This window comes from Pipra filicauda, unplaced genomic scaffold (assembly GCF_003945595.2).
Source record: "Pipra filicauda isolate LSUMZ 115617 unplaced genomic scaffold, ASM394559v2 scaffold416_size611912_pilon, whole genome shotgun sequence".
Taxonomy (NCBI): domain Eukaryota; kingdom Metazoa; phylum Chordata; class Aves; order Passeriformes; family Pipridae; genus Pipra; species Pipra filicauda.
The window spans coordinates 220005-235366 of NW_024104550.1; the positions used below are offsets into that span (position 1 = coordinate 220005).

The following is a 15362-nucleotide window of genomic DNA, read 5'->3' on the forward strand; positions in this document are numbered from 1 at the left end:
CCCTACAGAATGTGCAGGTAGTCCCACAGGTCAGAACACAAACCTGGTTCCTCACATAGAGGTGGAAAAAAAGGAGGCAGAGCCTGGAAGGGGCTTGCTGCTGCATCCCAGGGCTCTGCAGGCTCTAGTGAATAGTCAGTGTTCGGGTGGCAGGGACAGGTACCAGGGCTGGCCTGTCCACCAAGACACTTCCAAGTGCTCAATACCAGGCTCAGCAGGAAAAGGAGGAGATCAGCTAAACCCTGGTCTGACCACTTGCCAATGTCAGAGATGAAGATGGAAGCCAAGAGTCTCCAGGTCCCACTCACCCCTGTGCTCCCCTCACTGTTTCATCCCTTGGGATTTTGACACAAGAAGCTGAGCCAGAGTGCTCAGTGCTGGGAGCTTTGGGACTCTGGGTGTTCTGTGGGGTCTGACTGCCTTGCTCAGGCACTGACAGTGGGACTGCAGAGCCAGGCCTCTCTGGGATGAAGGGCAGGATTTCTGTAGGTACCTACAGGGTGCTGGACAAACAGCACCAAGGCTCCCCTTACCTCCTCAGCCTCCCTCTTCATGCAGTGAGCCAGCAGGGCCTCCTTGTGCTCCAGCTCCCGCTCCAAATCCACCTGGGAGGGGAGGAGAGGAGTCAACACACACACTGAGCCACCCAGGAGAGTGCCAGGGCATCAGTGCAGCCCCCAGTCCGTACCTGTTGGTAGCTGGCCTCGGAGAGCTGCCTGAGCATCTCATCCAGTTTGGTCTGGTGCTGCTGCAGGTGCCGGTCCTTCTGGCACAGCTCCTTCTGCAACACAGGAATCGGGGGAATGGACATGAGCAAAGCTCACAGTCATCTCCCCAGGGCAGGGAATCGTGGCATCTGGATGGGGACTCGCACAGTGTGTGTCCTTCTAGCCACAGGTTAGAGCTCAGTGCCAGAGTTTGGGTTTTTTTTTAAATGTAGGTCAGGTTGTTATTGCCCAAAGACCCACTGCCAAGACCAGAGAAAACAGGTTCCCAAGGGACCAGTGGACAACCAGGTGGCTCAGCCTAACCTGACAGGCTTCTGCACAAGTGGTAGACACTTATCCAGCCATCACAGAAAAAAAAACAAATATGACAATAAAAGCTGTGCTATAAAAACCTGTGGGCAGAACACAGAACATCTGATCCCTCCACCTCATCACACTCATCCACCACTCTTGGGGATAATGAATAAGTTGCAGTGCCACTCCCAGAGGTGACACAAAACAAAGTCCCAAAACTGAAGAGCCACCAGATGCTGCCCCCAAAGCCTCCAGGGAAGAGGTTCCATTACTTTGTACTCTGCCAGCAGCCGGTTTCTCTCCTCGAGCTTCCTCTGAAGATCAACCTGCAGAAGTGACACACAGGTGTGAGACAGGTATTCCCAGAGTGGTAATCCCTGCCCCCTGTGCTAAAGGGTGACCAAATATCTGCAGAGCTCAAGGGAGCTGGTGTCCAGGGATGGCAACATTTGGGAAGGACAGTCCCTCCCGCGTCCTTCTCTCTCCAGACACTGCCCTTGGGCTGCCAAAATGCCAGCTGCTCACCCAGGGACAACAAGGAATAAAGGAGAAATGCAACTGCACTGCAAACATCGGGGAAAGGCCCTCCCTGTTTCAGCTGAAGGTCTTGGAGGACAGGAAGTGGGAGTGAAGGTGAGGAATGTCCAGGCTCCCAGCCGGCCAGAGCACTGTGTGCAGTTTGTGCTCTGCACAGCCCTGTGACTGCTCCTTCACTGTCCCACGACCCCAGCAGCTCTGCTGCAGCCACCAGCTCAGCCCTGTGGCTGCTGGAGCCCTCAGGGCCACCAACCTCCTCCTAAAATAACCTCAGCAGTGACTCACGTTCTGGTTGTGCAGCTCCTCCTTGTCCATGTTTGCTCTCAGCAGCTCCTGCTTTAGCTGCAGGACTGAAGCATCCTGCTGGATCAGCCTCTGCTGGAGGGCATCCTGGGGAGAGATGTCCTCTGTGGGAAGGTGCAAGGAGGGCAGAGACCCTCCCCTGAGGAGTGAGTGACCCAGGACAGTGGCCACTCGGGGCTGAAGGAGAGCAGGAGGTGCACAGACACCACCCTCAGCCCTATTACCCTGCCAACATCCTGGCTATTGGGACAGAGGGATTTCTGTCCTTCAGCCTAAACTTCCCACTCCAGCAGTGGCCTGAGCTTGGCTCCCATGGAAGGAAGCAGCTGTGTCTTTGGAGGGTGCTCAGTGCCCTCAGCTCCTGATCCAGCCACACATCTGCAGCATCCAGAGGGCACAGAGAGGCCAATGTCAGCCCAGGACACAAGGACACTTAAGCTCTCAGTGTGACCCAGTTGTGCAGTGAAATCCTCTCTGGAGAGGCCAAAGTCAGGACTAATTCTGCACCTTTCACTCAGGGCCTGGGAGCTCCACCTTGGACAGCTACTGCTGTTTGCTCCCTCCCAGGGAGCCTGACAGGCAGCTCTAAAAATACCTCTGGCTCAGGAGTAGATTATCAGTGTTCACAACTCCAGAGGGAGGAACTGCACAGTTTCTGAGGAGGGCAAGGATTTCCCCAGGCTCTTTTTCCTCTGCTGTCAAGAATGAGTTCACTGGGGCAGTGCTGCTGTGAGCACCCCAAGACAGCAGGGGAAAAAGAGAGAGCCAAGAAAAGCAAGCAGGACTCATATTTTGTTTAGGAGAAACAGAAAAAAAAAAAAAAAGAGTGGAAATTTGACCACAGTCTACAGACAGAATAGAAACCAGGAAACCCAACTCCTTGTACCTGCCTTGGGCCAGAAACAAATCACAGGATCCCCCCACTCCCAAGACCCCCAACACACCTCCCTCCACACTGGGGCTCCTCAGAGGTGGATGGTTCCTCTGGCCCCACTCATGGGCTGCAGCAGACTCTAAAGCTCTGCTATTTATATTTAAAGTGTCCCTTTCCTCACCTTTATCCCCTGGAGGTTTCGAGCTTCTTGTTTGTATTTCAACAGCTCCTTCTGCAAAATGCAACACAATTTGATTAAATGGCATCTTGTCACCCCCTCAAGAGCCAACCAAAGCCAGTGTTCCCTGTCTCCAGACATATGGTGCAGGAAAAAAAGCACATCCCACCTTTTCCCACAGATCCAAGAGCAGTTTTAGTGAGTTACAAACATGGCAAATAGCTGAGCAGCTCCCTTAACCCCTGCTATTAAAGTTCTGAGAAAAAAACCAATTGCCTAGTCCCCCAAACCTGTCCTTCAGGGCCACATCAGATCCTTCTCCCAGCATCAGACAGGGTCCCAGAGCTCTAACATAATATATCCCCCATATCATCCATCAGGTTGTCCCCCCCCCCAAAAAAAAAAAAATCAAACAGCAAAGATCTCTTGGCCCAAAACCTCTCTGCCCCTCCACCTGCTGTCCCTCTAACCTTTAGATCTTGATTTTCTTCCACACTCTGGTCCAGGCGACTTCGGATTATGATCTGGATGCAAAATATCCCCATTATTGTTGTGCAACCCCTGCCTGGGGCAGGACAGAGCAGCAGGCAGGGAGGTTTGGGTACAGAAATGTGCTCACCAGCTGCTCTTCAGGGCAGGCTCCACGTTCACAGAGCTCAAAGGACCCTTCCTGCTCGTCCTCAGGTAAAGACCCGTTGAGCAGCAAAGCCTGGGAAAACAAAGGGGGAAAAAAATCTCCTCTTCAGAGGTTTCAAAGGAAAAAATGACTGAGCTGCAGTTCTGGCCAACAGTCATTGCTATCAGCCTCTAAGCAGCTTCATTTTCCACTTCTGCTGACTTGTTCCTCTCAGAAACGAGTACATTTTTTTCAGGAATGAACAAGAAGATTTACCCCCTGAAAAAGCTCTCCCAGAGGTCTGTCAGCCAATTCTCTTCCCCACAGAAAGACACCAAACAAGGACAACTCAGATTTTCGGGGGCCTGTCTCAGTTTCAGCACCTTATAGGGCGTCCACACATCAGGTCCCCAGTACTTCAGTCAAACTCCCTCAAACTGGAGGCTCTTAAGTGGTGAGTAAGAGGAGGAGAATCGATTAATCAAATCCAATTTCTTGGCTGGCAACATCAGCTGCCTCTCCCTGCTCCCGGGGGTGAAGGGGCAGCAGTGCCAGCTGCTCACCCTCCCTGCTGGAACACCCAGGGCATGCCAGTCCCCCCAGTGCCTCCTCTCCCTGCTCCCAGTGGGCACAGAATGCAACCAGATTTTACCAGGGAATTTTTTTTTTATTTTCTTTTTTTTTGGGGGGCTCTTTTGTGTCCTGCCCATTGTCCCCAAGGAAAGTGCCCGCCCAGCTGCCTGTGCTTCTCACACAGGCTCTGCTTTGTTTACTGGCACATAAATATTTACAATCCAGAGCCGCTGTGGTTCCCAGCACAAACAGAAAGGGATATTCCTGAGAGAGTTCAGTGTCTTTACCATATGGATCAGGGGCTCAGAGTCAAACACACTGGGCTGAGGGTCAGGGAGGGACTGCAAAAGGTCCCACAGACAAATAGTTGTGGGGAGAATGCGCCAAATATGACAGTGCAGCCTCGTTCATGGGGAGACTGATGCGAGACTGTGACCCCTGATCAGCCCTGGGACTCTTGATTGATCTCCTGCCATCCCTTGTCTCCCTGCATTACTTCTGATCACAAATCACAGGGCACAGCCCCGCTCTCTCGGGCTCTAACAAAGCCCCCAGCACGTGGGAAAACACTGGGGCATCCTCACCCCCCTGCCCAGCAACAGGAGCAGTGACAGCACACCCAGGGCCAGCACAGCCCCACGGGACAGGGGGCAAGCCAGGGAACCAACCAAAGCCAGGCACAGCCAAACACAGGCTCTGCTTTAGATTCCCTGCAGTGCTTCCACTCTAACCTGCACTCAGTGCCCTCTGCCCTCCCCCAGTCCACCTCCATTACTATTAATTAAGATCACCAATTTTCAGTCTTCACAGCAATATAACCTTCCCCTCTGCACACCCTTCCCTCTCCCTCCCTGGCAGGCAACACTGGCTGGGAAGAAAATCTATTACCTGCAAGCCTGAAATCATCTTTTTTGCTTCCTCCATCTCCTTTTCCAAGTGGTCCTGTTGCTCCAAAAGCTGCTCCTCCCATGAGTTCTCCAAGTATGACCCAGAGTTCCCTGCTTGCCACTCAGGCTGGAAATGGGAATCAGTCTCCTCTGGAAGAGAGAGCAGCTGGATGTGGTCACAGCAGACAGGGGAGCCCAGGAGAGACCTGCACCCCACACTGACACCAAAGGGAGTTGCTACAGGTGTCTGATCTCCAGGATTTATGCCTCATTCTCACTGCAAAGTAAACTTTGCTGCACGCACACATATCCCAGGTAAGTCTGCATCCGATCCCTGGAGATTTCCAAGCACAGGACAGGGGAACAACGTGTGACAGAAAAGCACCCGTGGGGTTTGCAGAACCCCCCCGTGTCAGTGGGTGCACCAACTCGCTGAAGGCAACCTCAGACCATTTCAGTCCCTGGGGAACTTTCCAGCAAGTTTATATCACACAAACAAGCCCCAGTAAAGCTTTATCTGCAAGGTACCTGTTTTAGTTTCTGTTTCTTCAGTCTGGAGGATCACAAGCCTTTCCTTCTCCTCTGATGGGGCTACAGTGGATTCACTCTTTGCACTGTGGACAGGGCTGGGTGATGTGAGACTGCAGGGGAAAGAAGGAACAGCTGCTTTGGTGCTGATCAGCATCACCCTCATCTAACACCATTACCTGCATCCTGGAGAGGCCTTTAACAAACCAAACTGGGCATGTAAGTATTTTTTTCCTGCCAGTGCCACAACAAGTCAACTGACAACCACAAACCTCGTTTTCCTTAACAGAATGTGAGGTCGAGGCTGACACCACAGAATTCAGACACTCACTCAGAAATAAATTTACTGCAAGCCTTATGCTCACACCACAGGCTGAACAAAAAGCCACCCTGGTTCGCTTCATCTCTAGCTCCAGGTTCCAGAAGCATCACTTCAACTTGAAATCCCAAGGGCAAAATATTTTTCAGAGTCAGAGCCCACTCACTCGTGTTCTTAGATTAAAACTGCTTGAAAGTACCCACATATTTTCACTGGAGCCATCTCAGCTGACTGGGAGGGTCAAGCAATCTGGTTTGTTGGTTTTTTTTTTCCAGAAATTCTTCCCAAATGCATCACCCAGACAACACCAAAAGGTGGCTGAAGCTCAGTGACCCTTTCAATGTACCTCGAAAGTCGCGGGAATTAATCCTTGCAAGCGTGAGCAGGAGTTAATTTTTCATTCTCCCCAACACAGAAACAAAAGGGCAGAGAACAAAAAAAAAGAAAACACTGTGGAAATGATATAATAGGTTTCAGAAAAATAAGAGGCTTCAGCAGCTCGCTGTCTGCATCTTCCCAGCACTGCTGCTGCGTGTCCCCCCAGCTCCCACGGGAGGGGAAAAGCCCTGCAATAGAGATGGAAATGACTTGCTGCTCCTGCCTGCCCCACTCCCACGGCCAGGGGAGCCTCCTCCTCATTTATATTACAGACCTGCAGCCTGGTTTTCAAGGGCCAGACTCTCCCCACGTTAAAGGGAAGAGAAATGCAAGCAAAGGAATAACTCTCTTTTCCCAGAAATCTCTAAGGGCTGCACTGCCTGTCCTTTCAGGTGTGTGCAGGACTGTTAAAGGGGTCCAGGGTACCTGGTTTTGCTCAGAGATTTACCTTCAAGAATTTAAACTCCATCCCAGCAGTCCCTCATCAGGCATATTTTCTTATACAACATCTATACCCAGCTCCTTGCTGAACGGGGGCACAGCGTAAAATTATGGGGTTTAAATTGTGGTTTTTATCTTGTTTGGAAGCCCAGGCAGTTCTGGGGGGTTTGCATTATGTAATAACGAGGCTGGGAGGAAAGGATGGAACATTCCCAGAGCACAGGTGCAGGCAGGAAGCCCAAGCTGATCCAACAGGGCCAGGAACTCCAGGCGGGATTTTTACCTCCTTCTAGGAACAGATCTCAATATTCCCCCTGCAATATTCCCAGCTGATGCTCCGTGCCCTCACCCTGATAAGGCTCTGCTGGTTCTCAGCCATGCAAAAGATGAAAGGATGAGCTGCCCTAGAAAAACACCACCAGCAACTGTTGGGGGAGAAGGTGGTGAAACAGGGGTGGGTGAGGGCAGGGACCAGAGAGGATGAAAACTGAGGGGATGTGAGCCTGGAAATAACATTCTCCTCTTCCAAATCTGCCTCTCTTGGCAGTGGATCCACATTCCAAAGCCAATATAAGGGATCCCAGGTGGGTTAAGCAGTCCCTACAGGTCTGCACATCATAGGCAGTTCTACATTCCCACGTCCACAGACCCTTTCCAGGCAGTTTTCCTGTTTTAAAGGGCCAGTGGGCTCACGTGGCATCAATAACCCCCCAAACATGCCAAGCAGTGCCAGAACCAGCAGCAGATGAAGCAGCAGCACAGGTCAGGCTGCCTCATACCTTATCAAGTTAATCCTGGAAACACACAGGTTTTGTGTCAGTCAAACCCAGCAAAGTACAAAATACCCACAGCTGTGATTTGTTCTTTAAAGCACACAACAATTCACGCCAGAGCAAGCAGAAATAAGTGCTGGGAAATTAAAGCTGTTCGAGACACATTCACGATGCAAGCTGTTCCACTTTATTCCTTTCACCACTTGGCTCCTTAACCCACATCCCTTCTCCCCCGAGTCCCAGAGTTGCCAGTGCCTGCACAGTCGAGGCTTGGGGGCACCAGCCCTGAGTTCTCACGTTTTCATAAAAACCCCATCCCTGCTGTTCGAAACGACAATGGCAACAATCGCTCACCATTTGACCTGCTTCCCTCCCATGATCCCACTTTAACCTCTCGCCTCACAGAATCCGTTTCCCTGGGAGCCTCAGGATTCTGGATACGGGCAATGCCTTGTCCCTTCGCATGCTCAGGGATCCGGTGTGGGGGGGGGAGGACGCCAGCTCCTGTCAAAACTACTGGAGGAAGATTTGCAAGCCAGATTGCTGAAAAATTTCGCAGCAGAAACAAACAAAAAAAAAAAAAAAAAGAAAAAAAAAAGAAAAAAAAAAAAAGGAAAAAAGAAAAAATAAAAACAACCCCTCAGGGTCTCCGTAGGAACGGCAGATCCACAGCCCCCACAAGCGGGTGCTATTCCGGAGTCAGGGAATTCTGCAGCCCAGGTTTTGCTCCTGCTGCTCTTCCTGCCGGGTTGTTATTCTCCCTCGCTGCTGCATTTTGGGCGGCCGCACACACACCCGGCTGTTCTCAGCACCAGGGGCTGCCGCGGGTGCTCCTCAGCCCATCCCGCCCTGCTCAGCCCCCGAGCATCCCCCGCGGTCCGGGGACCGGCCGCGGGAAGGGGCTCCTGCCCCCGGGCTGTTCCCGGCGCTCCCAGCCCCGGCTGCGGGCTGGGCAGGCGGCTCTTCCCAGCCCTAGGCGAGGCTTCCTCTTCCTCGCTGCCTCAGCTCCTCTCCCTCCTGCTGTCACACGGGCTGTGCGAGGCTCAGCCTTTCTCTGAGCCCGGCTCGGGGTGGGGGAGGGAATGCCGGTGGGAAGGGGAGGGGAAAGGGAGGTGGATGGGTGAGGGGCTCGGCAGCCTGGGAATCATCTGATTTTGGCAAATTTTCCATGAATCATTCCGATTGCCTTCGCTTATTGGAGGGTTTGTCTCTGGGAATTCTGTTATTGAGGCTGTGAGGTCTCCGAGTGAGGAGTTAACGCAGGAAGAAGCTGCCCTGGGATCAGATGGAGGGGGGGTGGCTGCACTTAATAATCACATCTCTCACTAATCAAAAACCATGTTGATTCCCTCAGCCAGTTCTCATAACTAAACTGGAGCATTTCTCCCTGGAAGGGAACAGAAAGCATCTTGTTTTCATCATGCAGACACTGGTGTCAGCAAAGACACCCCCAGGAGCTGGAGGGAACACTGCTCCCACTTTTGGGCAAGCACTGATCACTTCTGCAAAGATTCCCGCTGTATTCCGTCTTATCAGCAGTAATATCACCCCTGCCTTACGGGCAGAGAATTCATGACACAATGGGGGGAAAATAAAACCCCATGATTTAGGATGTGCAGAGAAATCCTCGCTCGCCGCCAAAACCCAACCACACGTGAGCCAACATTGCCTGGCAGTGCCTGGGGGTGGGAGAGCAGGTAAAATCCTCCAGCCCCCTCACACTGAAGGATGCTCAGGGAGCACCAGGAGTCACCCACTGCCCCACTGAGATCCCAGGTCGAGAGGCAGTGCCAAGGTCTGTGACATTGGCCATGAAATCCTCTCGCCGAGAGCGGAGCTTTTGCGTCTCCCCTTGGAACAACAGCCTCAAAAGCACACTGCTGACATCATGTGGAGGCACTGGTCCAGTACTGGCTCACTGGGACCCCACGCTCCTCCAAATGGCTATTTATAAACATGCCCTCAGTGATACACAACAAATTCAGGGCAGAAACACAAACTCTTGTCGTTTTCTCCTCCCCTGGGCCAAGCAACCTGAATTCCCAGATAACACGGAGAATTATTTCTACTGTGGAGCATTAAAATGGAAAACCCTGCCTGCTGAGAAACCCTCTGTGGCAGTCTGTCCTTGGAAAATGAACCCGTCAGTCCCACACAAATCAGAGGGGGATAGTTGAGGCACCCAGGGAAAAGGCAGGAGAAGGAGACAGCAAAGCAGAGCTGAGGGTTCCACTGGGGACAGGAAACTGTGAACCAAAGAGCTGCAGCTCTGCCCTCACAGCTGCTCCAGATGGGATTAAATGGAGCAAAGCACCATATCCAGAGGGAGATCCAACATGTTCAGTAACACAGTTCTTTGTCTTAATGTAGTTTCTTGTTCTCTGGGGGAAAAGGGCTCTCCTTGGCTCTGGAGCTGGATCAGTTCCCCCATGGGAGCAGTTTTTTCTTCGAAAGCTCTTTCAGCTCTCCCACATCCACTCTCTCTCCTATCCCCATGAAAACAGTGGCAGCAGAACCACTTCATGTGGATGAAGCCTCAGGTTGGCTCCTGAGGCTTCATCCTCCAGATTAGGCAGACACTATGTTCTGGGAATGCCCTTTTCCATCAGAAATACCCAGATTATGGTGGTAAGGAACCAGCACTTTAGGGAATGTCACACAAAGGACACATGCTGGCAATAAAAAATCCCTTACCTGGAGGAGTGGGACTCCAATGGCACGTTCTGCTGCCCCTCATACTGCTGCACCAGTGCCCGGACACTCCAGTAGGGATTTTCAATCTCCTCATCCATGCTGCTGTTTCTGGAGATAATCACAGAGTGAGGGAAGCCTCATCTAATAGGAGCAGAAATTCTTCTTGTCTCCAAGAAAAGCTAATGAAAGGAAGGTGAGAAGGAGGGGACAGCCAGAAAAAACACCAATTCTCCTGTCAGGGATCCCCATCCCATCTTCTTGGTGTGAGGGAAACACAGGCAAACAAGCACTGCCCTTTTAAACTCACCCCTAATTCTGTGACTAGAAAACTACACAACCTCTAGGAAGGCAAGGAGAGGAACAATTTGCAGACAGCACAAGGACTGGCTTTGCTGAAGAACTCCTGGTCCAAGGCCTTTGCAAGATAAACCTTTAACATTTAGTTTTTCAGCAAAATATCCCATTTCAACCTCATTTCCAAACTGCTTCATGGGTACTCCCTTGAGCCAGTATCATGTGGGCAAGTGACCTTCAGCTGAGTAAACTGAACCCTCAACAGCCCATCTGGCTTCCAGTTAAATGTCACTGCTGTTATTATTATTATTATAATCTACAACAGCACCTTTTGCAGGTGTTAAATGTGCTTCTCAGGACTGCACATTCCCTGTGCGGGTGGATCATCTCCCTCCAGCATCACCAGAACTCAGCACACAACCCCCTGAGTCCACCTGGAGCAGTGGGAGGGACAGCAGTGGAGGAGCCAGGACGGGCTTGTGCAGAGTTCTCAGTGCCTCAGTTTTGGAAGCAGCTGCTCCCAGATCCCTGAGCAGTACCTGGAGCTAAGACTTGAGAATATGAGAATATCTCCAAAGAGACAGCTCCAAGGGCACTGTGCTCAGCAGGAAAAAGAGGCAGCACAGTTCCCTCTGCCTTGGCCATAACTCGCTGTTCTCTTCTGGTGAGATAAGAAGACCTCCAGCTGTTTTGCTGTAAAACCCGAGAGGAGCCCGGGATACCTGCCCTGTGTCCCGAGGCAGCCCGGCCAGGTCGGTGCTTTGCCAGGGCACCGTTTGGGCGTGAGGGAGCAGTGCCTGCCTTACAGCAGGGGCTGGCAGGACAGAGGTGCAGTGATTTCAGAGGGAACTGTGTCCCCCCGTGTCCGTGCCCCCAGCAGGAGCAGCCCCTTACCGGTGCCTGTGGCGGAACACGTCCCGGCCGGAGTGCAGCACGTCCTGCCGGACCTCGGCCAGGGCAGCCACTGCCCCCTGGGCCATGGCAGCGGCAGAGCGGGGCCTGTGGCTGCCCGGGGGCACTGCCCAGCCCTTCCCCACCGGGCCAGCCCCGCTGGCACCCACGGCCCTCCCAGAGCCTGGCTTGAAGTGGGCAGCCAGGGCCAGGATCAGCCTCATGGTGGACTTCAAGTTCCCGTCGACGATGTCTGCAAAACGCAAGCGAAGCCAAGGTGATGGTCACGAGGTGCCCCCAAAACGAGCACTGAACCCTACAGGGCCGTGCCAGGCTGTGCTCAGCCCTGCAAACTGCCTGTGCCACCCACCCACCGCAGGTTTAATGCTTTGAGCCCTCCCTGCGTGGCCATTCCCAGCTAATGATGCAGCACATAATTACTGAGTGCTCCCTGGGAAAGCACAGCACCCACTGCAGCCTGACCACTGTCCCAGCACACAGAATTTCCTTTCTTTAAACCACACGGGACCAAAGAACAGCAACGTGTTTCCTCAGTGCTGGCATCCTGTACCACAAACATTGGCAGCACCTTGCAAATGTTAATTAGCCAGCTTTAATAACACCACACCGGGCACTCCCCCAGCCTCTAAACCAGCTCAGACACACTGATCTCATGGCAAAGCTCAGCCACTCTTTCAGACTAAGGTTTTCCAAAACAATGCAGTCAACTGAGGCACACAAAGTCCTGACTAAACCGTGCCACAGCCATGTGACTGTGCATTGGGTCTCCTCCTTATTTACAGGCCATGCAGAGCAGTGCCCTGGGCTGCCAGTGAACCAGAAATATGTTCCCATGTCCCAGGTTTATATGTCTTTTTAGTGAAAGATTCTGGGTCTGTATTCCTCATTACACCAATATTTGAGCTTCTGAGTGCTCAGTAGCAGGAGAAAAAGCACTTTTCTTCTTTTTTTTCAGTGCACTGTGCTGCTACCACTGTCCTTCAACCCAAACCCTCTACTGAACCACAGGAGATAAAACCCCAAAACTCTCCCACAAACTAATACATTAATCTACTAACACATTATCAGTTTGATATAAAACAAGGACAGGAACAGGCTTTCAGCAGCTAAACCCCTCTGGGCCCCCCCCAGGGCCGGGTACCTTTAGCTGATGTCTGGTGCATGCGGATCTTCTTGGATGCCACAAACTGTAAGACTTTCTCCACATTTTCCCTCATCTCCTGCTGGCTGGTGGGGTTGGCCTCGATGCCACTGAGCTTCTCACCAGCTAAAGGAGGGGAAAAAGCTTTTTCAGAGGGGAACTGAAGCGCTTGGTACCATCAAAGGAGCTGTTGGAGGTGCAGGGACTGATCTGATCTCTTGTCTGGGCACTGCAGGAGGCACACGTGGCTTCTTGTCCTGCTTACACGGTACCCAGCACCAGGGATAATGGGGTTGGGGACTGTACTGGGTTTATTTTAAGGTGCCAGCCTTGTGGGAGTCCATATAGCCCCTGAGAGGTTTTAGCACATCTGTTGTAACTGCCCCTAAAACATAAGGACTCGGATGGGATTGCATTTATGATCTGCTGGGCGATTGCTTCCTTTGGCAGTCCCTCCCCCCAGCCCCTCAAGCTGTGACCCCATCAGTAACATCTGCCAGAGCCCAGGCAGCCCCTGCCACGCCAGAGCCAGGACTGCAGGAGGAAAAACAGTGCCAGATGTCATCACTGACCTACAATCTCAATGAGCAGAGCCAGAGTGACTCCATCCCGCAGATCCTGTCTCAGGTCCTGGACTGGCTTCACCGTTGGCTTCTTCTTCAGCTGGGAATTCACCCAGGCCACGTATGCCTGGAGCTGTTGCTGAAAATAGGAAACAAAACATCTGCAGGGGAAGTCACACAGCCCTCAGTCTTCCCTTTCATCTCCACGGATCTCAGTCCTGTGCCCTTGAGGACAAACACCAAAGGTCTCTGCTGGGCTCGGAGTGACATCTCTGCGTGCTGTGGGGCAGCTCACCCCACACCAGGACAGGGAGAACGAGCAGAGGACTGCTGAGCTGAGAGAAGAGCTTGTTATTTCATTTGATTATATTACATTTGATTTGCCAAACCAAGGCTGTCATCCCCTCCTTCCTGGTGCCACGGTTTGTTCACTCGCAGTACTCACTGTCCCATCCAGGCTATTTTCATCCACTTACCAGGGAAGCAGAAAACCCACAGTGCAGAAGCAAGGAACCCTGTGTTATTCTCCACTGAACTCTGCCAGGACAACCAGGACAGATGTCCTGGAAGGGACAGCAGCCTCCCTCCACAGCACTGCCAGGAGGTTGCCCTGGATGCCCCTTCCCGTGGCTCCGTGTGTTGCCAGGAGGGAGAGGCCAGGGAAGCAAACTCAGGTTTCTGGTCAGCACAAAACCCCATCTGGCACAACTGACCACGAGGCAAAGAGCAAATTCAAGCGACCTTTCCCTTTCCAGCCCACCCTCTGTAGCCCTCCCCTGGTGAGCAGGGCTGCTGGTGACACCCAAATCCCTTTGGGCAGGGCTGGAGTGGGACCCGGAGGGTAAACAAACTGATCCATTGATGGGATTACCTCTCTTTTCACTCAGCTTCCCATTATTGTGCCCATGCAGCAGGTTTTAAGTCCCCATTCCATGTTCTCTCAGCAATGTCAGAGTTTATGCTTTTACAGCCCATCAGAGTCACAATCTGGTCACGGCATCACTCTTAATTATCCTGACAGAGGAAATCCACCTTTAATCCCACATGGCTCTCTGCTGGCTCAGAAAGGTGCCTGGCCCTGTGTCCAGTCAGTTCTGCTCACTCAGCAGGGTTGGAGAACTGGAAGAGGACACGGGCTGGGGGGCAGCCTGATGGCTTTGGGGAAGGAGGAAGCAGAGGTGGCAGCTCTGGTGCAGGTTTGCTGGAGCAGACCTGGCCTGCCACGGGCACGGGCTCTGCTCTGGCTGTAGTGGACACAATTCCAGGCAGGTTTGCCTGCCCAGTTCCAGAGGTCTTTGTTTTCTGCTTTTCCAAACCATTTTCCAAACTGGTGCTAATTCCACAAGGACACAGCCCCTCAGTGCCTACAGAAAATCTGCAGGTTTTGCAGGGTTCTTTATGGCTCAGACACTTCTGCCTCATTTAAAGGAAAAAAAGACCCTTTCACTGGGGAGTTTGTTTTCTGTTCCTTTTCTCAGAGCATTCTTCGTGCATTCATAAGGAAGCATTTTTGGCAAGCTTTTAGTGTCTGTCTCTTAAAAGCATGAAGAGGTTGTCATTGTTATTATTAGAAAAAAGTCATTCCTAAATCCCAGGGCATTTACATTTTAAACTCTGAGTATTAAAAGGAGGCTTTTGAGGCGATGGAATATGAAAGTCACCAGCCCAAAGTAATTTCATACCAGTGACTGCTGGAACTCTGCAGACTTACACTTCATTAACAGTCTGACTCCATTGTTTGGTTGGTTGGTTTTGGGATTTTTCCATTAAAGCATAAGATTTTCCTGCAGAAGTTCAGACAGTTGGACTGATCAGCATTTCCTAATTTTTGCATCCAAAGCCTAGAAGCTCCGATGACTTTAGCAAGAGACTTGGATTGCTGCAGAGCTAAAAAATCCAGGCAGCAAGCTGCCACTTCTGGCAGCTGAGGGGAGCACGTGACTGAACTTCCCCAGAAAATAAGACATAAAAGTTTAGTGACCTAAAAATGGCAAAGTGCTGCTGAATGCACAAAGGGACAAAGCCCCCCCAGCTGCTCAGCAGAAACCCCAGAGGCAGTTTTCAAGCTGGAGAGTCAAAAATGCTTTGCTTCACCATCCTCTGTGGTTCCCCATCAGCTGGGGAGTGACTCCATGGGCCAAACCTTCAGCCCTAGACCTTTAATACAAGCACAAGGCCTTGATCCTCAGCCACAGGTTCAGCTCAAGGAATCAGAGCCCTAAAAAAAAGGCAAAAGACTTGTTTCACACCCTCAGAGTTCCATTTGTTTCAAAAACTACCACCAGGGCAATGTGCTCTGCTGCTGGGATGGATCATCCCTGCCATCTGG

General features: G+C 51.9%; 1 protein-coding gene across 4 annotated transcripts in view; it reads right to left on the reverse strand.

Annotated features, from left to right (window-relative positions):
• The window catches only part of DIXDC1 (DIX domain containing 1), a 29722-nt gene that overhangs the window by 4623 nt on the left and 9737 nt on the right, over window positions 1-15362 (reverse strand). For 3 of the 4 annotated variants that reach the window (XM_027734512.2, XM_027734511.2, XM_039385504.1), the window contains exons 2-14: window positions 13043-13172; window positions 12471-12596; window positions 11312-11561; window positions 10124-10231; window positions 5519-5631; window positions 4992-5140; window positions 3534-3623; window positions 3385-3438; window positions 2918-2968; window positions 1845-1949; window positions 1295-1348; window positions 689-781; window positions 534-605 (exon numbers count right to left, since the gene is read on the reverse strand). In XM_027734512.2, the coding sequence (XP_027590313.1) occupies window positions 534-605; window positions 689-781; window positions 1295-1348; window positions 1845-1949; window positions 2918-2968; window positions 3385-3438; window positions 3534-3623; window positions 4992-5140; window positions 5519-5631; window positions 10124-10231; window positions 11312-11561; window positions 12471-12596; window positions 13043-13172 (1395 nt within the window). Of the gene's footprint in view, window positions 1-533; window positions 606-688; window positions 782-1294; window positions 1349-1844; window positions 1950-2917; window positions 2969-3384; window positions 3439-3533; window positions 3624-4991; window positions 5141-5518; window positions 5632-7783; window positions 7982-10123; window positions 10232-11311; window positions 11562-12470; window positions 12597-13042; window positions 13173-15362 lie in introns of those variants that run through there. The other variant, XM_027734513.2, reaches the window with a different exon arrangement.